The sequence below is a fragment of the Phacochoerus africanus genome, chromosome 3 (genome assembly GCF_016906955.1).
Source record: "Phacochoerus africanus isolate WHEZ1 chromosome 3, ROS_Pafr_v1, whole genome shotgun sequence".
NCBI classification, from domain to species: Eukaryota; Metazoa; Chordata; class Mammalia; order Artiodactyla; family Suidae; genus Phacochoerus; species Phacochoerus africanus.
Genome location: NC_062546.1, coordinates 114,720,891 through 114,747,825, shown reverse-complemented (window position 1 = coordinate 114,747,825; position 26,935 = coordinate 114,720,891). Strand labels below are relative to the sequence as shown.

The 26,935-nt window shown below is 41.3% G+C and overlaps 1 protein-coding gene across 1 annotated transcript in view; it reads left to right on the top strand.

The window, feature by feature from the left end:
• Window positions 1-26,935, top strand: part of KCNU1 (potassium calcium-activated channel subfamily U member 1) — a 127,899-nt gene that overhangs the window by 79,064 nt on the left and 21,900 nt on the right. The window contains 3 exon segments of the mRNA XM_047770421.1: window positions 20,723-20,819; window positions 24,254-24,478; window positions 26,539-26,725. Of these exon segments, the coding sequence (XP_047626377.1) occupies window positions 20,723-20,819; window positions 24,254-24,478; window positions 26,539-26,725 (509 nt within the window).

Sequence of the window (26,935 nt, the reverse complement as noted above, 5' to 3'; positions counted from 1 at the left end):
GCCTGATGCCCGTAGGGATAAATCTGAATATTCACGGACCTTTCAAAATATCCCCAGTTTTAGCCCTAGCCCACAGCGTAGGTATTCAGCTGCCAGGACCATGTTGCCTTTTGTCTCACTTGACTTCTGCTTTATTCCTTTGAGAAACTCTTCTTGTGGGTCAGCGTCAGAAGCGAGTTCTAAGAGACTTAGAGATGGCTCAGAGGTAAAGCTAACTGGAAAGGATTCACAGGGCCAGGTCAGGTATCTTCTTGTCCTATGTCTTTCAGGAACAACTCTGCACACTCACTCCACCCAAAGTAATTGATTTTCATCCATGTCGCTTAAGCTCATCTAGGAAGATGCTCTGAGGAAGGTTCCCCCCCGCCGCAAAAAAATAAATCAATGAACCTAGTGGTGTAAGGCTCTGGCCTTTCTATATGGATTCTCTCTCTCTTTTATTTTTAGAACTAATTTGTAGGGGGAAAGTTGAACATGTTAAGGAATAAAATAGGCAGAAACTGTCCCAGGTGAGTTTACATTCATCTGCTTTTTCAAAGTCAAAGGCTTAGGTCAGATGACTCTACATCTTAAGGGTTATTTGGGACCAGGAAGCAGATGCAGCCCTGATGATATTCCTCCTCCCAGATGATCTTTCAAAGTCTGCCTTCCCACCTAGAACCCTTTTCTCTCTTGGGGGGAGGGAATGTGAGGGAAAATTGTTCTTAATCAACCACTCTTTTACTGTCTTACCAGATATTCTCAAATCTGTCTGTAAGATCCTTCCTCTTACTCCTTCTCTACTCTTCTTCATTTTACTCTTTTAGCCACTGAATCTCATCATAGTATTTTCTCAGGTGTATTTTTTCCAAGCCAATAAGTAACAGAAGAGTAGAGAAGGAAGGAAACAAATTCCCAGGAGAATGGGTGTATATGTGCATAGATAGACCAATTTTAGGGGCTCTGAGGCTGCTTTGGAAAGAACAAAATAATGCCATTTGCAGCAACATGGATGTAACTAGAGGCTCTCAGACTGAGTGAAGTAAATCAGAAAGACAAATACTATATGATATCACTTATATCTGGAATCTAATATTCAGCACAAATGAACCTTTCCACAGAAAAGAAAATCATGGACTTGGAGAATAGAGTTGTGGTTGCCAAGGGGGAGGGGAAGGGAGTGGGATGTATTGGGAGCTTGGGGTTAATGCATGCAAACTATTGCCTTTGGAATGGATTAGCAATGAGATCCTACTGTGTAGTACTGGGAACTATGTCTAGTCACTTATGATGTAGCATAGTAATGTGAGAAAAAAGAATGTAAACATGTATGTGAAACTGGGTCACCATGCTGTTCAGTAGAAAAAAAAAAAGTATTGGAGAAATAAAAAAATAAGAAGAAGAAGAAGAAGAAATGTCTCCTGACCCAGACCCACATCTAATAGCACATTCTGACTGACTTGTCTTCACTCTGAGCCTCACAGTGTACAAGGCTAGATGACAGAAGTGCTAAAGTTGGAAGGAAGAGGAGGGAAGAGAAGAAATGGAGAGGTAGGAAAAGTAACAGTGTCACTATGCCAAGTTAGGGAATAAAATTATAAAATGAAAACTTGTCCCCAAATACCTGATTTCTATTAACTGCACCTAGAAACACACTGAAAGGTAGGCAAAGACAAAGGCAAAGAAAACAGTAAAACAGTGAACCTAGCTGGGTTTATCATCAGCAAACACCTGGGCAAGCAGTCTTGGCTAGGGCTGACGAATCCAGTGTGGAAACTGTGAGATAGGTTTTACTCTGAAATTCCATCAATCCTCATGTTTTCTTATTTCAGCCCTAAAATTATCTTGATTATCTATATACTTTGCATCTCTAACTGTAATCCCAGTCCAAGCCACCATCTGCTCTTTGTAGACCAGTGCTGAGAAGGCCTTTGGGAGTTCCCTCGCGGCCTAGTGGTTAAGAACGTGGTGTTGTCACTGCTGTGGCTCGAATTACTGCTGTGGCATGGGTTTGATGCCTGGCCTGGGAACTTCTGCAAAAGAAAGAAAAAGAGCTGGCCTTTGACCTGGTCTTCCCACATCACTTGTCCCTCCTTATCTATTCCTATATACGTAGAATGACGTATCCAAAATGAAAATCTGGACTTTGCTTCTCTTCAGTGGTTTCTCATTGTCTTTAGGAATGAGATCAAAATCTTTAACAGTATCCTTCATTGTGTGCTCCCTGCCTCTCACGAAAGTCCTCTGAACTTAATGTTGTATTCTATCACTTCTGCAAATATGCACCATACTTCTTTTCCTGCTTTGGGCATGTGCGTGTACCTAGAATGTGCCCCCCTTCTTATATTTGTCTATTTATTCTTCCTATGTTCCATGAGTTCTCCAAAATGCAACTCAAAGTACCCTGGATTACCAAGATATAAACGGCTTTGTATTTGATTAACATAAACAAAAAAGTCCAGCTTCTCATGATAAAGAGTGAACAACTCTTTTTAAACAAAATATGTCTATCATGTGGTCTTTTGGAAAGCTGATTTATCAATGAAATAGAAACATTTTAATGTCTAATTACTTGCAAGAAAGAGAAACCCTTTTAAACCAAAGAAAGACAAGAAAATTCCTAGTAAGGAACCATGAAACAGAAGAAATATGAGAGAGTATGTGCTGTGCATCCTCTGATGGGACTGGAGCCGGGATGGGACGTCTTTGTTTCCTTAGGTGGCCACTCTCTCTACTGCCCTCTGCCCCGGGTCCTGGGAGTTGTTGCCTTGGCTCCATCCTCTGCACAAAGGCTTCCTGGAACTCAGTTCTGCCAAATCTGGCTACTCCGGTTCTAAAGCCACATCTCAGCTACAGCTGACCAGATTCCCTGGGTCTGGATTTCCTATCACAGAAAGAGTGTCTGATTGGTTCAGCTCGAATCAGTTTCCTCACTAGTCCAGGAAGTGGGGTCATCAGGAACAAACTTGGCCATTACGTGGGGGGTGGGAGAGTGAGATAGTTCTCAAAGAAGTGAATAAGTGCAGATAATGGACTCAGGAGACACTTGAAAGGATTTATCCCATAAAAACATAAGAACCGTAATTGTAATAAATAAATTTAAGCAATATCTTGTCAATTAGAGGATACATATGTGTGTGTATATATATGTATATGGCACATACATGAGATATACATGATACATATGATATGTATACTTGTATATGCATATGTATATACCATATATATCATGATCCTACAGGGTACACAGTGATATAGCAAACACTTGTGGTGCCCATTAAACAGTAAAACTCTCCTCAAGAACCACATGTGTGAGATGCAAGAAAAAAATGAGGTGTCGATTAATTGTAGGATGGATAGGATAAATCAGTGCAATGCATATTTCCACCTCATATCTGCTGAGTGCCTTTGATGTGCATTGTGCCTTCACAGATTCATTAATTAGAAAGTTGTGTTGCTGGATGGGTCAGGCATTGTGCTAGACATCAGAAAATTAGTGAAATTAATAAGGAAGCCTTCCTGCAGGAGGCAGATCTTGAGCTGTGTTTGAAATGCCAAATGCTTTAACAGCTGGCGTCCTGTGATCTGCATGAATAAGAGATAATTAAGACAAAGCCAGGCAAAGCGGGTGGGAGGAAAATGCTGGTTGGCTTTCCCTCATGTGAAATTTACATGGCGACTGGTCCATCATTCAGTCACTTTCTTAGGTGTTCTAGAATACCCTCCTAGACCTGGCATTGTAAGGATTGCTTTATGGCTCCTATGTCCGTTACATTAATAGGGCTTGGGAACTTCGATGTTAGTCATTGCAGCTGCCAATCAAGTACCTGCGTAGAAGCAAGACAAACATAACAATCAATGCTAAGCACCAGTATTCAGCAACTCTGGCAGGACGCACTGCAGGCTTTATGAATGTGTGAGAGCGAATACACAGAAGCTTGGGAAAAGGTCATTGGTGTTTTTGGAGCAATAAATCAAGTACAGAAAGATTTGCATTTTGGCTGTATAACATACAGGACTGGATTAAAGGGAGAGAATACTTTGAAGTAATATTTCTCTGCTGACTTGTTTTATTAGCTTCCTTTAAACACGTTACATTATTGCTTATAGAATTTCATTTACTCGGATTGGCAGCTTGATAAATACATCTATTGGCGATGATTTGGATTGCTCTGGGCATTAATATTATTAAAACCTGTCACAAGGAAATGTCTGAAAGATGACTTACTGTAAAGATTACAGCATGAAATAAATCATCCATTGGTATTTGTTACCATTTATGGCCTCTTGGAGCTGAGTCAATCCCTTTTTATGTTGCATTATTTTTCAAGTTTTTATAGCCTTCCATTATATATTGCTGTCAGGAAGGAACAGATGGGGTGTCGAACATGAGCTTTCTGAATAATTCCCACCCTCCAGTTATTTGTATGAAGGGCAAGTGCAAAACTGTGCATTCTCAAGCAGAAAAAAAGGAGAGTGGGAGAGGTGGAGAAGCTGCTGTTGAGGAAAAGGGATCCCTTTTGTCAGATGGTTTAGGCCAATTCCACCAGCTGGTTGGAATCCCTGACTGGCAGTCACCCTGTTTGGGTTTCAGGCAAGAGATGAGGTGGCTGTATTTGGCTCCAGCCAGCCAACAGATGCCATTTTCAAAGGCATTTTCTCAGAATGCCTCTTGCTGAGACATCTCTGTGTTTGGAGGTGAATGTGTCATACTCTCTTCCCAGAAAGCTGAGAAATTTGAAAGAAAGAAAGAAAGAAAAATGGGAGAACAAAAAGAAAGACATCAAAAGGATTTAATCAGGATTTAATACTTTTTGAGTGAGTGATGAATGTGCAAGCAACTTGTGGGGGTGGGGAATGAGCAAAGGATTCTGTGCAATCTGAATTGTTGGGCAGGGCCCTTGGAATAAATCTAAATGGAATCAAAGGCACCCCATGTATAGCACAGGGAACTGTATCCAGTCTCCTGGAATAGACTGTGATGGAAGATAATATAAGGAAGGGAATGTATATATATATATATGTACAGCTGGCTCGCTTGGCTGTATAGCAGAAGGTGGCACAACATTGTAAATCAATTATATTTTAATAAAAAAAGGTAAAAAAAAAAAAGAAAAGGTGCACCATGGAGGTTTCTAGGCCCCTCATTAAGGTTTTCAGGCCCCTCATGGAGGAGGCAGAAACAGAGGTCTCCAAGGCCTTGTACCCTTTGGAGCTTGGTGTGCCTTGGAGCTCAGTGAGCCTTTAGCTTTCCTCTTCCTCCTCCTCTGATGGACCTGGGAAGGTGCCTAATTGTCACACAAACCCCTTATCAGAGTCCTGAGGCTCTTCCACCATTGGAGGAGGCGAGAAAACTAACCCCCTACAAAGCCCACCAGTTTTTTAAGAGGAACCATTTGTGTGTTTCCCTCAGTCACCCTCCCACTCATGGCTGCATCCATCCTGAGCAGTTGTATAAAGTACCAGCCTGTTGTAGAGGATCACATGGTAGACATAGGCTGAGTGACTGGAACCCAGGTTCCTTGCCTACCATCTCAGGATGACTTTGAGTCCCTTAATTTTGCATCATCCTAAATTGTGGTAAGAATATTTTTCCTACTTACCTCATGGTATTGCTGCAAAAAGTCAAATCTTACCACACACATGCACACACATGCACACACTTTAAAGTTTACTGGCTCCTACATCTGTCAGAAGTAGATATTTTAATCACCATGTTGCAACCAGACTCTTATCTTCCCTCCTATAAAGCTCTACATTTCCTCCAGTTTATCACTCTCTTATTCATCTCTTCATCCCCAGATCCCTTAATGTCAAAACCTTCCTCTGCCATCTGTTAAAATTGTTACCTTACTAGGAGGGAATCTGTAGACAAATAATCTGAGTTTCAGCAACGCCTGCCCACAATCAGACCCATCCTCTCATACCGAGCCTCCAGCTCCCTTGGCCACCCTCCATTCTTCCTCTGTGTCATCTTGCCAAGGACCTTCTATAAAGATTCTGTTTGTTGATTCGTCACATTTGCATAAGGATGACATGTGGAGACACCTAGGTAAATGCTGACATTCACCAGCCTCACCTGAATTAGGCAGGGCTGAGAAGGGCTGCTTCATTCTGGGCCAAATTCACAGCTTTTCCATCTTTCATCTGAGGTCTCACGCTCTAGCAGCACAGAAAGTTTTCTGCCCTTAACCCAAGGAGAGATTTGATAAAGACAGTGCATTAGTTATTCAGAGTCCAATTTCTATATCCCTGTAAGAACTGCGCCTCTCTCTCCTCCACCTTCTGCTTCCCCCATTGTACCCTGCAAAGGAACATGTGTATCAGCTCTATCCTCAACCCGACTGCACTGGCAGTGCTTAACCTCTACAAACTAATATATAAACATGCAACTCTTGAATGTTAACATCTGTCTATAAAGCAGGCTTTTCATTTTTTCTCTTTCTTCCTCTCTCCCTCCCCATCTCCATTTTTATATCCCTCCCTTCTTTTCTCCCTGCTTTATTGTTTATAAATATTATTTATGTTTGCCTTCCCAGAGCTGTAATGAGTCAAAGTTCTTAGCCTTTTTTGGGTAGGCATCGTGATATCTGTTTCCGTATAGCAGCTCTCTTGTCACAGATGAGGCCATGATTCACCAAGCTGAGCAGTCAGTGACTTAACCTTTTCTTTACTCTGCAAACTAAGCATGGACCTGCCATCGAGGTCATCTCACCCAGTCTCATGCTGAGAAAACTCTGATGTTCTCCAGTTTCCCCATCAGTGCATGACCTTCCATACATTAAAAAAGAGAAACTTGGAGCTTAGCTGTCTTATTCACTGGCACTCTCTACACTAAATCCACTATCTATAGAATTGGAGAGGAGATGTGTCATGATCATCTAAAGCTCCTTCAAAATTTAAATTATCACTTGCTCCTGTTCCAGTTGCCAGATCTTGAAACATCCTCATAGTAACTGTTTTCTCCTTGTAGTGCATTGCCTTTTCTGGAGAGAAAGGATCCCCCTGATGGTAATTATCACATTTCTTTCTCTGACCAATTCCAGGATAATACTCATACAGCATTTGCAAATCTTTCTTCTCCTGGTTTTAACTCTCATTTAAACAGTTATCATAAATCAGCCAAAATCATTAAGGCATTCATTAAGCCGTCTTAAAGGTTTGTGTGTGTGTGGTGGGGTGTGTGTGTATGTTGTGTTGCATGTAGGGTCAAGAAGAGATGCAGTATAACCCAGAATGACCTGACATAATAAAGTTTCATCGTAAGGTCTAATTACTGTTACTCACCTCTATTATTAATTCCAGCACATAAAATAACTTAATCATTTTATGAATTTGCATGACTAATGGAGTGAGTTCTGATGGAATAAGGATAAGTTTCATAATTAGGTTTTGCCGGGAACTTGTGCAAACCAGTCTATTTATAATTTGGTCAGCTCTTGATTTTTAATGAGGGCACCAAGAGTGACTGAAGCCTCTGGCAGCATTCACTTCATGTTTTAATTACCCACAGTAATTCTGACAATTACATACATGTCATAAATCACATTATAATGACCCATAAAGAAAGTATATTTAATTACTGAAGGGTGAGTTCTCAGATTAGACAGGTGGATGTGATGGGCTGAGATGTGAATGAGATGTGAAAACTGAGCTGCCTGATTCCATGACACGGAGGAACCAGCCTCTGAAACTTGTATTATAGAGAATGAGGAAAGACAGCTCCAAATTTCTAGTTTCAGCTCCAACACATAGAGCTTTGGGGTCATCACTCCTCCCTTTACAACAGGAAAGAACTGAATAAACTGAAAATTAAAGGCTTTTTTTCACCCATCATAGAAGCGAGGTTGCAGGGCAAACCTTCACCTTAGACTCTGCTGTCCTGGGGAAAAGGCCACTGGAGCCATAAACTGGTAGGAATACTTAAATAATAATATTTATTACTTACTGGAGGTTGAGTGTGGTCAAGGTGAAGAATGAGAAACTTGGGGCTAGAGGCTTAGAGGAAACTTCACACTTTGGGGGTTTTATCTCCAGGAACTCCACCAAATTCTCACAGGGAAGAGGCAAGGAAAATTCCCTCAGTAACTCTGGGAGAGGGAGAGGAAGAGGAACTATTGTAATACACCCAGAGGATTCTCCATAACAAAGGTCTACTCACTAGGGAAAAAGTGTTTTTTCCAAGGCTTTATCCCAGGTGAGAGAATGACCTTTCTCCCACTCTATCCTCTTTTGGCTTTCCTGTCTCACCTGAGGGGAACTGGACTGGTAGAGATAAAGTACACTCTTAAAGATTGAACCCTCAAGATACAGGGCCCCTGAAAAGCTGAGATTTAATCACAAATTATATAATCTTCCCTTTTCCCACACATTACTACCGTAGCATCAGGGCTCCAGTAGAACAAGAGTGAGTTATGGTTGAAAGAACTTCAAAATGCTGACTATTCAAGTAAGAGTTCATAGAAAAATCCAAAGGCAATAAAAGAGACAAAACCAAGAACATTAGAGGAATTTGAAGCCTCTGGAAACTACAGCTACAGCCAACATTAAACAGAGTGTTAACTGCTAGCCAGATTAACATAAAACCTCAAACTATGGGTCTGTTTACCTTAGTCCCTATTATCTATTACATCATATCCCACTTTGAAAAAATATTTACAAAGCACGCTAAAAGGCAAGGAAAAACACTCTATGAAGAGACAAAGTAAGTATTAGAATAAGACTCAGATGTGTCATCATTGGAATTATTAAGGGATTTAAAATAAGAATGATTGATATGTTAAAGGTTGTAAAGAAAAAGGTAGGCAGTGTGGAAAAACAAATGAGTAATGTGAACAGAGAGATGGAATCTCTAAAAAAGACTCAAAAGGAAATACTAGAAATTTAAAACACTGTAGCAAATAAAAAACATCTTGATAGGCTCACCTGTGGACTGGACAAATTGAAGAAAAAAAATAAGTAAGCTTGTAGACATGTCATTGGAAATTCCCAAACTGATTTTTTTTTGTCTCTTTAGGGTGCACTCACGACATATGGGGGTTCCCAGGCTAGGGGTCAAATCGGAGCTGTAGCCCCCAGCCTAAGCCACAGCCACAGCAATGCCAGATCTGAGCCGAGTCTGCCACCTACACCACAGCTCACAGCAGCGCTGGATCCTTAACCCACTGAGCAAGGCAAGTGATTGAACCTGTGTCCTCACGGATGCTAGTCCATAACCACTGAGCCACAGTGGGAACCCCCCCAAACTGATATTAAAGAGAAACAAGAAGGATTAAAAAAAAGAACTATATTGAATAAATATAGGACAATTTCAAAGTGTGTAATATATGCTTAATTGGAATGTGAGGAGAAGGAGAAAATGGATAAGAAACACTTGAAGTTAATATTGGCTGAGAACTTTTCCAAAATTAATGACAAATCGCAGATTCAGAAAGCTCAGAGAATACCAAGTACAATAAAGACAAAAATATCTACAACTATGCACATCATATCCAAACTGCTAAAAAAAGCAGAGATGAAGAGATAATTGTGAAAGAAGCCAGAGGAGAAAAACAAACAAACAAACAAAAAAAAAACCCCACCTCAGGAGAAGCAAAGGTAAGAATTAACAGTGGTCTTTTTTTCTCAGAAACTGTAATAAAGAAGAGAGTGGAGCAGTTCTCCTGTGCTACATTGGGTTAAGGATCTGCTGCTGCCTCTGCAGCAGCTTGGGTTGCTGCTGCAGTGTGGGTTCGATCCCCAGCCTGGTATAGTGGGTTAAGGATCTAGCATTGCCAAAGCTGTGGTGTACATTGCAGCTGTGGCTCAGCTTTATTTCCTGGCCTCTGTAACTTCCATAAATCACAGGTGCAGCCAAAAAAACAAGCTTGAGTAACTATATATATTCATTTTAATCAAAGAAGATTCCAAGCAAGGAAAATTATCATGCATAAAGAGGGGCATTATATAATGTTAAAGAAGTGGCCTTAAAGATAATTCTAAATGTGTATGTACCAAAAAACAGAGCATCAAAACACAGGGAGCAAAAAAATTGTTAAAATCAAAAGGGGAAATAGACAGATCCCAGTCTCCAAGTAGGAGACTTCATGACCCCCTTTTCAGTAATTGATCAAGTTAGCAGGAAAAAATTAAGGATATAGTTGGTTTGAATAGAACTATCAGTCAACTTGTTCTAATTGACATTCTTTAGAATACTCCAGCAATAGCAAAATGCACATTCTTAAGTGCACAAAATAGATTACATTCTGGGTGATGCTGCCTCCAGTTACTAGATCAAAGAGAGTTTATTTAGAGAATATTTCTTGGAAAATAGGATTTATCAGATTTGTTAATGAATCACAGTCATATTCAACCGACTATCCTGAACTTTCCCCCCACCAGGAATTTGGGGGCTTTAGATAATTTCTTGGTTTGTTCTCGTATATATCCTATGGTACTCATCGGGTGGATTTTTATTACTATAAAATTCACCTGTTGTGGAGTTCCATTTGTGGCTCAGTGGATTAAGAACCCTACATAGTGTCTATGAGGGTGTGGGTTCGATCCCTGGCCTCACTTGATGGGTTAAGGATTGGTGTTGTCACAAACTGTGTAGGTCACAGATGTGGCTCCGATTTGATGTTGCTGTGGCTGTGGTATAGGCCAGCCCAAGAACGTCCGTATGCCTCAAATGCAGCCATAAAAAGAAAAAAATAAAATAAAATTTACCCCTTATTGTCCCAGTTTGTAGGGGATGAGGGCACAGCTTTCTATAATTACCGTGTACCTACAAGTAGATGGTGAATTTCCCTAGCATCATGTAAGATGAAAACAATAAAGAAGTTGAATTTTCATTTTGGTTTTGAATTTCTTGATAGTAGAATGGCCTGGACTTATTTCTTAAACCAATAACATGCAGCAATGCAACCAGTCAAGTTTAGAGATACAATCAGTGGCTCTCACCAGCTACTCACCCTCCAATCAGTAAGATGACAAACATTTCTTGGAAACTCAGTGGAGGTCCTCTGTACTTGCCATGTGCCAAACACTATGCTTGATGCAGGTGCTCTGCTCTCTTGGAACTCCGTCGAACATATGGAAGCCTTAGAGAGGGAATGTCAATTGTCTCTTATATTTATAAATCTCAATATCATATGATATATATATTTATATAATAGTTCCAAGGTATTTTCAGTTTCAGTGAGTCAAAACTCTTAGAGTGAATCATTCTGAAGAACTTTGCTTAGAACTTATCTAAGCTTCATTATTGTTCACATACTTTTAGAGGAAAATAACCCTAGTAACATCATAGGCACTTTTCCTGAATCTTTATGGAAGAAAGCATTGAGTATAACTTAACTTCTGGATTATTCAGTTATCATTATGAATGTCAGTGTTTCTATGTGTCCTCAGTACTCAGTACAGTTATAGTTAATTGGAGGAGTAGTTGACCCTATGGGAAGAGAAAGTAGAATACCTCACTTTCTCCCTTCTGTTGACGACTTTGTTCATTTTTTAGTGAAAACTTATTGAGATATAATTGAGGTGTAATTCACATAACACACTTGAATAAAGAGTGCCAATAAAATGCAATTATATAATCGGAATATAATCTCCTCAATTATATAATCTGAATTTCCCACCGAAACAAAAAAAAAATAGAAGCTAAAAAGAAAGAGTAGAATAAAATAATTATTAAGACACCTGAAACTTGGTGTGGTTAGACTTTTGCCCTGGAATCATGAGTGAAAGAGAGTGGGTTCCTGGCAGATGGTCAAATTGAAGTGATTGGAAGACGATTTCACAGAACATGTAGTTTCTTTATTCTTTCAGAGTGATGAGAGCTCAGGCAGAACTTAAAATCCACTACTTCCATGGAGATTTTTATAGGGAAGAGAAAGAGATGCTAAGAAAGAATTTGCATTCTTGCAAAATAAGTCCAGAAATGACTCACCAGAAAGTTAAATATTTCTTATATTTGTATTAAGTAACAGTATAATTCTAAGCAGATGCCACTTTAATCTACAAAAGGCAGAGCTTCTTAGCTGAAAACCTTGGCAGTGCATTATTTTGGGTCATCTGTTTGGTCTTCAAGTGCAGTGATGAGGGACCTACTTGCACTCCCACCTGCTGGATGACTAGTGGTGGACCATGGGGAGATCTTGTTCCTGCCATGAGACATAGCAAGAAAGATGCAAGTCACAATCTGATTATCAGCATACGCAGTGGTTCCATAGTCCAGAAGACATTCAGGTGGGACATAAGAAGGAATCTTATTGCCGAAAAGGGTGTGAGTGTGCGTGGTTTTTAAATTATAGGAAGGTTTGTAGAATCTTTTTTTTCTCTGTCTATGTCTTTGTCTCTTTCTCCCTCTCTCCTATAAATGGCTGCAACTAAGTAGACAATATTGACAAGGCAGTGTATGACTTTCAAAACTTTCCTGATGGGGCTTAGTCAATAGTGTTTCATGATGGGGCATCTGGGCAGTTTCTTGATGCAACAAGTCTCAGCTTCCAGAAATCCAAATATGAGTGTCACCTATATGGTCACCCATAAGAAAAGTCAAATCCTTGATGTGCTGTAGAAACTTACTTTCAAATTAGAGGTGACCAGACAATATGGACATTCTTCCCCCTTTCCTAGTGTTCTTACTCATCTTTATTTAAAGAGCTAAAACACAGGGAACATCTCAGTAGCAGTGCTTAAGACCCTCTTCCCTGTTAAATTCGTCTTCCTCTATGACTCCTGTCTCCCACCTAAAAACCCCAACTCTTACTTCTCATCTCTAAAAACAGCCTAACTCAGAGTTCCCATTGCAGCTCAGCAGATTAATAACCCAACATTGTCTCTGTGAGGATGCAGGTTCGATTCCTGGTCTCTGTGACGTGTAAGTCGTAGATGTGGCTCAGATTTGGTGTTGCCATGGCTGTGGCGTAGGCTGGCAGCTGCAGCTATTTGACCTCTGGCCCAGGTACTTCCATATGCCGCAGATGTGGCCATAAAAATTAAAAACAAAAAGAAAAAAACAAGAAACACATGTATGTGTAACTGGGTCGCCATTGCTGTACAGTAGAAAATTGGCAGAACACTGTAAACCAGCTATAATGGGAAAAAAAATCATTTAAAAAAAAACCAAGAAAACAAAACAAACCAAAAAAGCTCAACTTTTTCTTTTTTGTGACAAGCAGAAAGTCTGTCTTGTTACCGGGCATCGTATTGGTGGAAACAGAATGAGTATGATTCTTTAGAGGCTATGTATGGAATGTGGGGTAAAGTTAATGAGAAACTATGAAACACTAACCACAGCCTTTTCCCTCCCACCAGAGAGCCCTCATTCTAACTTTTCACCTTTAATTAAGATAGGCCACTTTTTTCAAAATAGCCATCCTGTAACACACAGAGCTGGGGAGAGCTCGGTGTCATGACTAATCTCCAGTGGTCTCCATCTCCATTATCTCCATCGCTTCTTGACAGGTCATGGGTGCCAAGTAAAACGTTGTAACATGCAGGATGCCTTCATTCCACAGGCTTCCCTCTGGTGATGGCTTCCAGATGTGGGGGGATTTTTAAAGGCCATGGCCCTCGCCACATCATTAGGTCCTTCCAACGTTTCCAAAAATCCATAATCACCAGCACTCTAATAATTTGTCTCCATTTTGACATTTAGCAACAGGAATTTCAGAGAAATTAAGGAATGTGGATAAGAAGCTTCAAAAATCACACCCTATTTCCAGGGGAAAGAAATCCGGTAGTCTTCATATACCCTGCAATTATGTTATTTCCTTTGCATAGTTTGTGTAACTTTCCATGTGGTATCCCTCCCTGTCTTCCTCTCTCACACACACAAGCACCAGCACACGTGCATACTCACCCCTGTAACATTTTGATGGATGCTATTTTTTACAGTCCTAATTTCTTTAGGTGGGTGGATTATTAGTAATTGTTAAGGCCAAGCCTCTCACTCTGCCGCATAAGGAAAGCATTTCTGTCATGCTACTCTCTGACCCTGGCTCAATCTCTTAAAACCTTAAAAAGAACATTAGTACAATGAAAAATGAGCCAATGGTCAGATATTTCAAATTTCTACTTCCCACCTCCACAAAGTAAGACAAAAGTCTTTTGAAATTTGCATTTGTTTCCTGTAATATGTTTTTTTAAGTTCAAAGGTATCAGAGTATCTGACTTAATCGCTCGGGTCCTGGTCCATGAAACAGGGAAGACTGTATCCTAAACTAAGGGAGCAAAATATTTTTCATTTGGATCAACTTCTGTGTTTACGGTGTCATTTGGTGTTTAGAAAGTGTCGGGAGGTGTGGGAAAAGGCACCTGAAAACACAACCTCATGCTGAAAAGGTTAGGGAGGAACTTAATCCCCTGAGAGGTGGCTCTGGCCTTGTGCCCTGGGCTCTTCCGCCCAGGATGCCAACTCCAGGCTTTATTAAAGGTACCTACTGCTCTGGGTCATGCCCCATTTGTCCTTACATTGTAGGAAATGGTAGGAAATCCCAAATGCAATATCCATGAAATACAAAGGAATTTAAATGAGGGTTCATCTGGGGGATGGATGAAGAAGAGGGAAATTGTCTTTTTTTATCTCTCTCCTTGATCTTCTGTCTGGTAATAATTTGAAGTTCTGTGATGCCTCCACGAATGCGTTCACAAAACAGCACTCTGCAAAGAATGCGTCATCAGAAATAAAGCAACACTTAGCAAAGAGATGCTCAAATGTGAGTTCAGATGCTCCATCTAAGAGAAACACCGTCCTCTTCGTGTCTTCACCTGGTCTGGGGCCATTCTGACCTCGGGTCTGGCATCTAAGGTGGGACAGTGGAAAAAAAATGTCTTTGCAGAGATTTTAAATTGTAAATGTTGAAAACAGAGGCCATGGATTTGATAGCCTCCATCTGGAAAGCAGCATTTAAAGGCAAACAGAACGCCCTACTCACAGCTGGTTGAATCTCCAGGAGAACACATTTGACATTCTCCTACATAGAGTGACATAAGATTCCACTAAATACAAAGATATCCTGAAGTTTAACACATCTCTTTTTAAAAATATCCTTTTCACATTTATTTTAATCATACCTACTCTCTTGACCATTAAAGTTCCTCAGTGACTTCATGAAGACTCTTCCTTTGCGAAGAATTAGAAGACAGGAACCAGAAGCAGGTTGGAAGATATAATTCACTGGAACTCCCTGTCTTAGAAGATTCAGGGCCACCCATCTGTCCTTTCTTTCACTGAACATCAGCCAAACTTACCTATAAACAGAGAGGGGTGGAAGGTTTCCTGGGCATAGCCTTACAAGGTTGAATTCTTCCTTCCCACTTCTTCCCCCATCTCTAGGAGCTTTTCACATTAGCAGGGCAAAGTATCCTGACTCTGGCAGTAGACTGACTAGGGTCAGTACTGAAGTCTCCTGTCCTGGGCCACTGGAGTCCTAAGCCAACCGGAAGCGTCGGTCACGCCAGCTGACCCACAGTGGGCTTCTTCTTTCTCTCCTTCCCTAAGGTTTCCCACCTGTGACCAAGAGGGCCTGAGGCCTGGGCAATCACCAGCCTACAGTCAACATAGGTCATGTCCTATGAGATATTTGTGCCACACTTTCTCACTTTTTACCTGGTAAAGGAGTCTCAGCCAGGAGGTCTGGTCAAGCTGAGGAGGGAGATGGAGGCACGGAGTCTGGTGCTTGTTTTTCCCTTCTCATGGAAAAGGATGTGTTCACAGAGCCCTTTCTAACCGGAGCTGGGTCGTACCCTTCACCTTCCTGAGATCCTTTCATTGTTCTTGGTCCTGATGGCTTCTCAGCTCACAGGAGCCCTTTTCTTCTTGCTCATGCACAGGTCCCTAGGTGAATGGACTGCAAAAAATTACTGTTTTGTGCCATAAGTTTCCCTCCCAGGTGAAAATAATGTTTTATAAAGAGTAAATGGCAACCAGGTGACACCCTAAAAAATGCAATCACAGCCATGGTCATAAAGACTCATATTCTGAAGTTTGGCTCCAGCATGTGTGTATGTGGGTAGAGGTGTCTGTATGTGTGTGCTTGAAAAAGAGGAGGAAACAGAGATTATGCTTTCCCTCACATTCCCACGTTTTAGGTGATGTCCCCTTTCCCAGAACACAAAAGATGGTGGTCAGAATTGATGATAAATGACTATTTCCAGGTTAAGTCTGAACTGTACAGCCCTGTCGCTATGTGTATGGAAAGTCCTTGGAGAGAAGGCACTGGGGCCTGCAGGATACAGGATCCTCAGCAGCACTAAAGGCATCCTGGGACAGAGGATTTTCCCTCCGTTTTTGGTGAGGACTTGATCACGGCTTTCAAGAGGCAGCTGCAATGAATTTTCCCAAAGATTGAACCAAGAAGGGCACTGAAGCTCCTGGACACAGGAACACTCCCCTCCCCTCCTCCCCAACACTTGGCCAAGAGAGTTTTCCTTCTTCCCTGTGCTAAGACTTTATGAAATGTTATTTTTATTCAACTCAGGTCTTGTGAAAAAAAAATATTATTCTGCCTCCAAGCCAGAAAACTCTCTTCTAAGAATTGACAAGCCACCTGTGGAGTTTTAAAGAGGTTTCACATGGAATGGTCACACGCCAGGATTTCTCAACACATCCAGAAATGGGGCCCGTGAAAACAGAAGAGGAACTGTAGGTGCCTTTCAAACGTTCAGATAGGTGTTATGAACAGTGGAGAATCTCACCCATTGGTAGATCCTTCTCAAGAATAACTGGAGTCAAGTTTGTTTGTTGGAGGAGATGATGACAACAGACTTTACACTCTTGGAAATCATGCTTCCTGACCAGGCGCTGAGACCTTTTTAGTGGAGGCTTCCCTGCATGATGTGATCTCTGTCTCACCAGAGCCACCATTGGAAGCCAAAGGCCCAAGAGCCCTTGTTTATATTTTCCTTTAAGTGATAAGACTTGTACAGGATAAGTTGCCACGGGCACGGGAGAAGGAAAGTTCTCTATAGAATGGTTCCAGAAAGCAGAGAGGAAAGATCCTGCCTTCCTTAGCTGGGACATAGTCAAGTTTGTGCCCACAAGATTTTTGCTTCATGATTATCAAAGCAGTCTGAGGAAAGGCAGCTGTCAGCAGAGAAAGCTGCTGGCTTCCTTCATGTATTGCCCTGCACATGAGCAGATGGATGGCTGCAAAGCTGTTCTCACCCAGCACATTCAACCTATCAGATCCAAAGGTGAAAGTCGAGACCTGACTCTGAGGACATTGCAAGGTTCAAAGCCACCTGGGTTTCTCCCAGGTAGAAGTACCACACTTTGCTTGGACATTAGGAAGTCTATCTTTTGACCAGAACCAATTCCACCCTCATCCCAAACATGCTTTGCTGAGGGTCCTGTGAGATAACTCCCACCTCATTTCCTGCCAGGCTCTCTTACACAGAAACCCCCTCGCCCAAGAGGCTTTTCCCTGTGGTCAGAATGTGACTTTTCTTTTTTGCCCTGAATGGATGATGCCCTGCAGACTCAGCCTCTTCCTCCAACAGAATCGGCTTTTATGTTAGAATCCTTGTTTCCAAATTCTAAGACTGCTAGTGCTGTACATTCTCATGGATGATTTATTAGTCTCTTTGGGGAGGTATATTTCTGCAAGGATCGTGTCATTTGGAAGGCATATGGCAGAAGGGTGCTTTAGTTAAGGACTGGTGAATGAAATTGCATCAGGTTTTGCTTTGGCAAGGATACCAGATGGATGCCTTTATGATGAAGTGGGTCTCCTCTAGCCTTTTCTTTCATGCAGGTCTCCAACAGGTGTTTCCTCTAAGGCATATCTGTATTCCATGGCATTGGAATGGAGAAAAATGTTGTCTATGACAGCTTGTGTACATAGATCATGCTTTTATAAAGATAGAAAAGTATATAGTGATTTATTTGCTACTCCGAGTCCAGTTAAGATGTGCTTGGGAAAGGATCCTCTTCCATTTGCCAAAAGGGCTTTAATTTCCAGACCAAGGACTCTATGAGTGGTGGGGTGGGGAGAGGGAGAATTAGAGAAAGTGGCAAAAGACCAGATGAAAGTGAGCAGACAAAGAGCAGAGGCAGTTGTTGCATAGACTTAGGTGCTGAGGGCAGAGAGCAGGAAGCCACCTCCTGAAGGTAACTTGGGTACATGATGTTAGTATCTGAGGGACGGTGTCTAGGAAACTATGCATGGAGAAAAAAGGTCTTGTGAATGAGTAATATGGCCAGTTCTCCAAAGCCTGATAAAAATTAAAACCAGACTCAGGTCTCTGGCATATGCTCCTTAACAAGCTTGGCGTGAAGCCGTCCCCATGGTCCTGTCTAGCCATCACCCTTATTAGAGCCTGGATGGCTCTTAGGAGTCTGGGTTGGGGCTCAGGACTTAGGCATATTTAAACCACCAAAAGCCATGTTAATTTGAACAAGTAACCCATTTCAGTCAGGCTGAACCTTGAGGCTTACATGACATCTTCTGGATAGGTCAATGACTAGAAACCACTAAGTCTGTTGATAGGTCTTAAATGGAGAGGAAAATAAAGGACTGCACCTAGGTGTTGGCTGATGCCATTAGCAGTTAGCCTCTCTCCTTTTCCAAACCTTTCTCCAGCACCTCAGTCCTCCCACCCCAGCTTCTCTGCCTGAGTCCACTCTCTATTCTATAACTTTAGGTCTAACCTGTCAATCTAAGTTTAAAATTCCTTTGTCTGAAAAATTGTGACTTAAGATAGCAGTTTAGAAACTAACCTGGTTAAAGAGAACAAAATTGCCTGTTATGTTGGAGTCAGAGTGTTTGGACCAGGAGTTGAATAACAAGCTCCATTAATTCACAGGGAAAACCCCCAACCCTTCAGCACAAAGGGCAGTAGGTCATATTACTCCCAGGATGTACTGTGAAATCTCACAGGAGAATGCTGTCATAAGCTCCTGGTTACCTATAGTATGACATAGTATAATACAACAGAGAAGGTGTTTCAAGGTGTGGTAGCAGGTGTTTTTAAATAAGTAAGTACCTAAGTAAATAGTAGAAGTTTTGTTCTCAAACAAGTATGTGAAACACTGGATTATACAAATTTTAAAGGATATCTCTTTTGCAAGACCTTTCAAAACTTTTCATATGCTAAGGTGTGGGGTAAATTTCAAAGAGGGTATATGTTTCTTAAAACTTATTTGCCTGTAGGAAACATTTCTTGAGGACATCTCCAGTTGCAAATATCCCAGGGAACACGTATTTTGGAAAAGGTATTTGTGTTAGGAGAAGGTGGAGTAATGCTGTGGTAGCAACCATGAAATCTCAGTGGCTTAGCACGACAAGGATATATTTCTTGTTCATGTTACATGTCCAGCACTGGCCAGGGAGGCAAGGGACTTGGCTCCACATAGTCACTCATGCACTCTGGCTGGTCATCTCTGCAGTAGGTTAGGAGGGAGCCTGAAGAGTCACATGGGGACTCCTCCCAACTTCAGCCACCACTTCTCACATTTCATTGGTCAGAAATAATCACATGACCCCACCAAACCACCCATCTACTAAGGCAGGAAAGGAAAATTAGAAAGTGTGAGCACCAGTAGTCTCAACCTTAGCATTATTGTCAAGTGTCAGCTCTATAGTCTGTTACTCTTTGATGTTTATCCATAAACTAAGGAGTGTTCTTTAAAGTCTCTGAAAGAGACGGAAATGCTCACTAGGTATTTCAGATGCTTTGCATGTTCCTCAGCACCATAAAATCAGCAGAAGCCATGTGATCCTTCCTGGCCAATGAATGTGAGCAATGTGGCTCACTGTGTTGCTTTGGGCCAAGGCAGTTAAAATCCTGGGCTTGTCTCTCAAGGCTCTTTCTCTTCTCTTGCCTTAATGACCGAGGAGGGCATGTTCCAGGGGTGTGCTCTTCAGGTGGTAGAGCCTCTGTCCCTCTAAGACTCTGAGTGGCTTAGTGGAGCAGAGACAGCTGTTCACCAAAGTAAAATACATAGTGTGGGTGAGAAATAACATGTATTGGGTTAAGCCCTTGCGATTTTGAGGTTATTTTTGCAGCCTATACCTAGATGCTCTTGACTGGAACTGATCCTTTCTAACCTTAAACTTTCTGCAGTTCTACAAAGTTTCCATTCTTTTCTCACAAGCAAATATGTATTCTTTGAAATCTAGGTGGATTTTCCAAAAATGCCTCCAACCTTTTGGTGATCGTATATTTGACATGTTAGGCATTGTGTCTGTCTGCAATGCGGAGGATCACACAAAGGGCATTGCAAGACTTAGACCAAGGTTTGAGCAAATTTTAGTCAAATGCAGGCCAGCAGCAGAAGCTTTTAAGAATGCCCAAAGTGTTTAATAAGTGAGGCTGTTTTCAACAGGGACCCATAAGGAAAGATATGGGAAGAAGTGGAAAGGAAAATAGGCTAAGGAGAAAGATGACTACTCATGATTTGATCTCACAGCCTTTTAAATTCTGTATACAGGTGCACGAAACACCTCTCAGTCAGTAGCAAAATTAAGAGCAGAAATAACTACCTTCAAGGCACATCTAATCTAAGACTGGTGTGTCTGTGAAACACACATGCACACAATTCTTACTGGCTTCTGCCCAAAGCCTTTAGTACGTCTTCAGCTATAAAGACATTCAGCCCTTGGTGTCCCTTAGATGTGAGTCTCTATTCCAAAGTCTCACAGACCCAAGGTCATTTCCCTTGTCACTTGAGGCTCTAATGAGTTTGACGTCATGCTTTTTTTCTACCAGGGCCCTGAGTTCCCAGGCTAACTCTCCAATTCTTCATATTTAGGGCTTTTCAGTATGAAATGGAACAAGAGTCTGACCACCTTGATAACACTGGCATGTTTCACTGGTGCAGAGCCACCCCATTGGACAAAATGATTCTGGTAGGTGATCTAGTACCAAATCTCAAGTAAAATAAAGCTCCTCTTAGGGTAGATTACATCCTTCCACTAGTCGTAAGCATACCTGCCCTTTCTCTTTGTAAATTGTGAGTTTTGAAGGAAAAACACACCTCTCACCGGCCATGTGAATGGTACAGCCTTTTGCCTAGATGTGGCATTTGACAAGGACCAAGTAGGTAATAGGTGTGGCATTTGTCAAGGACCAAGTAGGTAATAGGCTGTGATTTAAAGCAGCTAGTCAGATTCTTCCACTCTGGTTTTCCCCCCTTTAATAGTTTAGCTGAGTCAGTTATTCAGAATAATGTTTTTCTGAAACTTGGCTGTTTTGCTAGTAAATCTAATTCATTTAAATGCACTAGAGAAGCACACTATGCTTCTGCAGTCTTGCCTTTTTTTAGAAATAAATATACATTTCCTTAATTTGTTGTTTTTAAAAAGTTTGGATTTTCTATAGTATTTTTTCTTGAAGCTCGCTTTACATACACTCAACACACTAGCCAAGAATGTATCTCCTAAAAGGTCACTCCTCTCACCCTCTGCAGTGTGAGTGATCCTTACAGAGAGAATTCTGTGCTTGTCTCTGTTCCCTCCTGGAGACCAGCCAGCTCAGCTCATTGCAATGTCAGCAGCTAAGGTGTAAAAGCATTGTACCCTAATCCAGGCTCTGACATCCACTTTCTGGAACCCCATCTCTTCTCGTGTTCTACAGTTGGAAACTCAATTATAATCTCAGTGTTGACCTTGCAAGCAGTAGTTGGGAAATTTAACTGTATGCTATAAAAACCTTGTGTAATTTTTTGAGCTATGGTTAATTGATAATTATGTATTTTTCTTGCTTTCCAAAAGTAGTTTAGTTCACTTTTTCTGTTAAACGTGTGTGCGCGTGTGCACACACACACATGCATGAGCACCACACTCACTCATATACACAATCCTTCTGGCTCAGCGCCAGTATCCTGACAGAGTATGTTCCAGTTTTTGTAAAAGGCATGATCAATCACTTGATCAGAAGCACAAAATTGTCAAGAGCTGTCATATCAAGTGGAAAGCTATTAGGGTGGCTGAAACTCACCATTTTAGCAATTATGTCTTATTCTAAACTAAACAAAATAAACATCCGTCGAGCAGGAAACCAAACATGTTTTCAGTGGGAGGAAAATCATTAGAAAGGTTGGGAAGTTGGTTGCAGATGGAAGCTTCCAAGAGATGGAAATAACAGACACTATCTTTTACCCTATTTATTAAGCATGCAGGCAGGTGGCTAGGATGAATGCCCCAATGGAGCCTCCTGGTAAGTATAGAAGGGCTTCTAGTTTAAGAAATTCTATGGCTTTTGAAACTGTGATTATAAAGGAGAAATGTCCAGATTGCAAAATTTGAGCCATCGTTAAACTTGGTGCAGTTTGCAGAAAAGTCAAACAGAACTTGTCAATCTGATCCTTCGAACAAAGAGTGCATCCTCCCCTCCTCTGAGAATTACCATCCTTCTCAATTGGGAGACAGTTTTGTGCCACAGTTCTTTAGAGAAATTGCCTCTCTGGCTGTGCCCATTAATGCACTCTGCCATGTATCTTGTTCCCAATTGTTTAGTTCGACTCAGAAGAGCAATTTCTGAACTTCAGGCCTGTTACATTAAATACTGTTCAAGGCTTCATTATTCAAGTTAAAACTAATTGGATTAGCCAGAGACAATTATTTAATAGATTTAGTTAAGATTCACATCACTGCCTAGGAAGGCTCTTCAGACAAGTAGCTTCGTCCCCCTCCCAGGGCCATTCCCTTTGGCAAGAGGGCATTTTCCAGTCTATTGTAATTTGGCAAACTCAAATTGTGGAGATGTCAGATGTGACTTAGTTATCCTGTTAGATTTCAACAGCCCCTGTGTCATAGAAGCTTGTCACTTAACCCACCCACTTAACCCAGCCAAAGATCCTTTGAAATACTCTCTCTTCAGTATGCTCAGGAACACACAACACACTCCCCACAGGAAGTACTTGTAAAATACATTTATCAAGTTCTCTACCAGCTTCCAAGAGTCCACTTCTGAAAAACAGGGAATTCAATGAGATTCAGACTTGATTAATAGTTATGGAACAACAGTTATGGAGTCAGTCCCTAATCTTTCAGTATATTATTCATTTCCACAACAGAATTAACTTTTATTTATTTTTAAATCATTTAGACTTAAAGAAATTGAGGGTCAAAGAGGTTAACTAATTTGTTCATTGTCACATACTAACACCCACCAGAATGCAAAATAAGCACTCATTTTACCCATCTCAGCACCATGAAGGAAGACCAGTGTTTGAAAGCAACCAGACAGAGGCCTACACTGTTTCCTATAGGACTATCATACCTCTCTAAAAGTTACATTTAGTGTTCTTAAAAGTCTCTACGAATGTGGGGAAAACTTAATCTAAGTATCTGTCACATATATTATTTTGCTTTCAACTTATAAGTAGAGGAATGTTAAAAATTGGCCACATGCATAAGAATATGGGGACATTTTCAAATACTTTGGATGAAATGGAATTTTTTTCCTTTCTTTTTTTTTCTTTTTTCTTTTTTTGTCTTTTTGCCATTTCTTGGGCTGCTCCCGCGGCATATGGAGGTTCCCAGGCTAGGGGCTGAATCAGCCGCCGGCCTACGCCAGAGCCACAGCAACGCAGGATCTAAGCCATGTCTGCAACCTACACCACAGCTCACGGCAACGCCGGATCGTTAACCCACTGAACAAGGGCAGGGACCGAACCCACAACCTCATGGTTCCTAGTTGGATTCTTTAGCCACTGAGCCATGATGGGAACTCCGCAAATGGAATTTTTGTAACCTTCTAATTTATCTTGTGCACTTTTCATGGTGAATTTCCTCAACTCTGGAGTCTGTTGAATCCATCCAGTGTAGTAGGTAGAACCATATGAAATTACCAATATGCAACCATCTTTGTCCCAGAAAAAAAGGTAATTGCATATGGTTCAAACCAATGTATATTTTCATTTGTGTGAAGATCTGCTAAAAACTTCAACATGTTGTACACCTTGGTGTAATTTCCAGGACTTACCAGAAGACATAAGTTTAATTAATGGAATTTAGGATGTTTTAGTTTTTTCATGGAGTGGAACTATAGCACATATGAGGCTAAAAACATGTAATGAAAATGAGGACTATTTTCCCTGATTGGTTCAGTGCTTGAGGAAGTATGCAGATCTGGACTTTAACTGAGGCACTCGAGGCTGATAGAAAACTGAAAAAAGTTTACTCATTTCTTTTTATGAGTAACTTGCAAAAGTCCATGATCCTTAAGAGAGTGCTCCTGGGAGTGCACCTAGAAGAGGTGGGATGTGGGAAGGAGCCATCTTTAAGGGACTCTCATCTTGTTTCTAAAAATGACCAGACTCTGGCCTGCTTACGTTTAGAAACGAACTGACAAGTCAAAACATGAGTTTCGGAACCACATCGTGGCATGTGTCTTTGGAGATGCCCATTCGACCCTGATGGGGCTTCGGAATTTTGTAATGCCACTGAGAGCTAGCAACTACACCCGCAAGGAGCTGAAGGACATTGTGTTTGTTGGGTCTCTGGATTACCTGCAGAGAGAATGGCGATTCCTCCGGAATTTCCCCCAGATATACTTTCTGCCTGTAAGTGTTACATAAGGGGAGTGGATGTTTATAGTGATAGTAATCCTAACAGTACTAGGATTCATGATGATACTAGATTGATACTAATACTAATTGCGTGCAGTTATACAGTACTTCCTGGTACCAGAAACTGTTCTAAGTATTTTATGTATATTAACTCATTTAACCTTCCAGTAACCCCATGATGAAATTTTAAAGATGTTGAACTTTGGGCACAGAGAGCGGGAGTAACCTTTCCAAGTTTATAGAGCAGATAAGTAGCAGGACTAGGATTTCAATCCAGGCATGTTTCATGTTTTCTGTTTATAACCAAGTCTTGTGTTTTTTTTGTTTTTTATTTTGTCTTTTAGTGCTTCACCAATGGCATATGGAGGTTCCCAGGCTAGGGGTTGTATCAGAGCTGTAGCCAGCGGCCTACACCACAGCCACAGCAATGCATGATCTGAGCCATGTATGTGACCCATACCACAGCTCACGGCAACACCGGATCCTGAACTCACTGAGCAAGGCCAGGGATCGAAACCGTGTCCTCATGGATATAGTTGGGTTTATTAACCACTGAGCCACGACAGGAACTCCTTTGTGATCTTTCTGTAAATAAGAGTTTCTCTGCATTTCTTTCTTTTTTTTTTTTTTTTTGTCTTTTTGCCATTTCTTGGGTGCTCCCGCGGCATATGGAGGTTCCCAGGCTAGGGGTCGAATCGGAGCTGTAGCCACCGGCCTACGCCAGAGCCATAGCAACGCAGGATCCGAGCCGCGTCTGCAACCTACACCACAGCTCACGGCAACACCGGATCGTTAACCCACTGAGCAAGGGCAGGGACCGAACCCGCAACCTCATGGTTCCTAGTCGGATTCGTTAACCACTGAGCCACGACAGGAACTCCTTTGTGATCTTTCTGTAAATAAGAGTTTCTCGGCATTTCTGAATCTGGTTCTGATGTAACAGCTCAACCTAAGCTAAGGCCTGCTAGCCTTTGTGCTCTAACTTTCTCATCATTTTCTGAACACTCATCTTTTCTGGGACATGTCATGCCATGTAATTGTTCATAGGTGTATGAAAAAGAATGATTAGTTTGACATTTCTGAGAAATGGAACAATTATGCATATGGCACTGTGGTTGAATTGTATTTACTCAGAACCGTCATAGGTTTGTATCCCATTATGTGCCGTCACTTCCCTGGATTTATTATATACGTGTGTGTACATATATATATCTCCACATATATATGTATCTAAATAAATATGCATATATTTATAATTCATAATATTATTTATAGTACATAAAATCACACATAACATGCAATTATATATATATTTATAATACATAATATTATAATTAGTCAAATATATATATGTGCCATGTAAAATTCATCAAAGCATTTGACTTCTTATGAAATAATGCTGGCCATATGTAAGGAATATTTTTCAAAAATGGTTGTTTCAAGAATATTTTATTTTATTTTATTTTATTTAAGCCACCATAAACTTCCCTGCACCACCCCTTTACTTTAGCCCTTGGAAAGGAAGAGAAGAAAATGACCTTAAGTCTCTAGATCCAGCTAGTGTTAGGAGGTACTAGTGTTAGATTCTAAGCTACCTGAAGATGTGACCAGATCTGTCCCTGTGTCTTCACCAAAGGAAAGAAGCAGCTGCCACTTGGCTAATTCATCCAGGGTACCAGTGAGGTCACCTACAAGCAAAGTTGTGAGGATGCAAATTTGGTTTAGAGGTAGAACTTCTCTCTCAGAATTTGTTCCTCACCACTGTCATCCTTCCTCTGACTCTTTTCTCCCACTTGAGTCATCAAGCCCCCCCTGAAACTCTCCTTTGACTCATCCAGACCTGCTCACAAAAAGGGTCTGCAAAATTTAGTCACACTCAGGTATTCCTGAATGACAACGCCAGCAGGTCACTGAGTTTTAAAGCCATGTCAGTGGGGGGCTGGAGAAACTTGGCTCAAAAACTTACCTCATCCACCAAGGGCCACCATGGGGAGCCATGCTCTAAAGCCTCTCTGTCTGACAAGTGCTCCCACTACCTGGTTTCCTCTTATTAGGGATCTGCGCTCTATTCTGGAGACCTCCACGCAGTCAACATAGAGGAGTGTTCCATGTGTGCTGTCTTGTCCTCTCCGTCGAAGTCATCCAGCAGCCCGACCTTGGTGGACACAGAGCCCATCATGGCCACACTCAACATTGGATCCCTGCAGATTAGCTGCTCTGCCCAGACACCCTCAGAGCCACGTAAGAACCACACCTTGACAGGAAGAGGCTGGGGGATGGGATGAGGAAAGGAAATTAACTCCTCTTTGAAGAACTTTAATGATGGGGAGGAGGAGAGGTTGGACCAGGAGTCCTCATAAATCCTGTTCGGCTCCGAGAATTATCTAGTAGGAGTATGGACAGTAAAGTCCTCGGGAATCCCAGTCAAGTGAAAAATTATATCCATCTTCT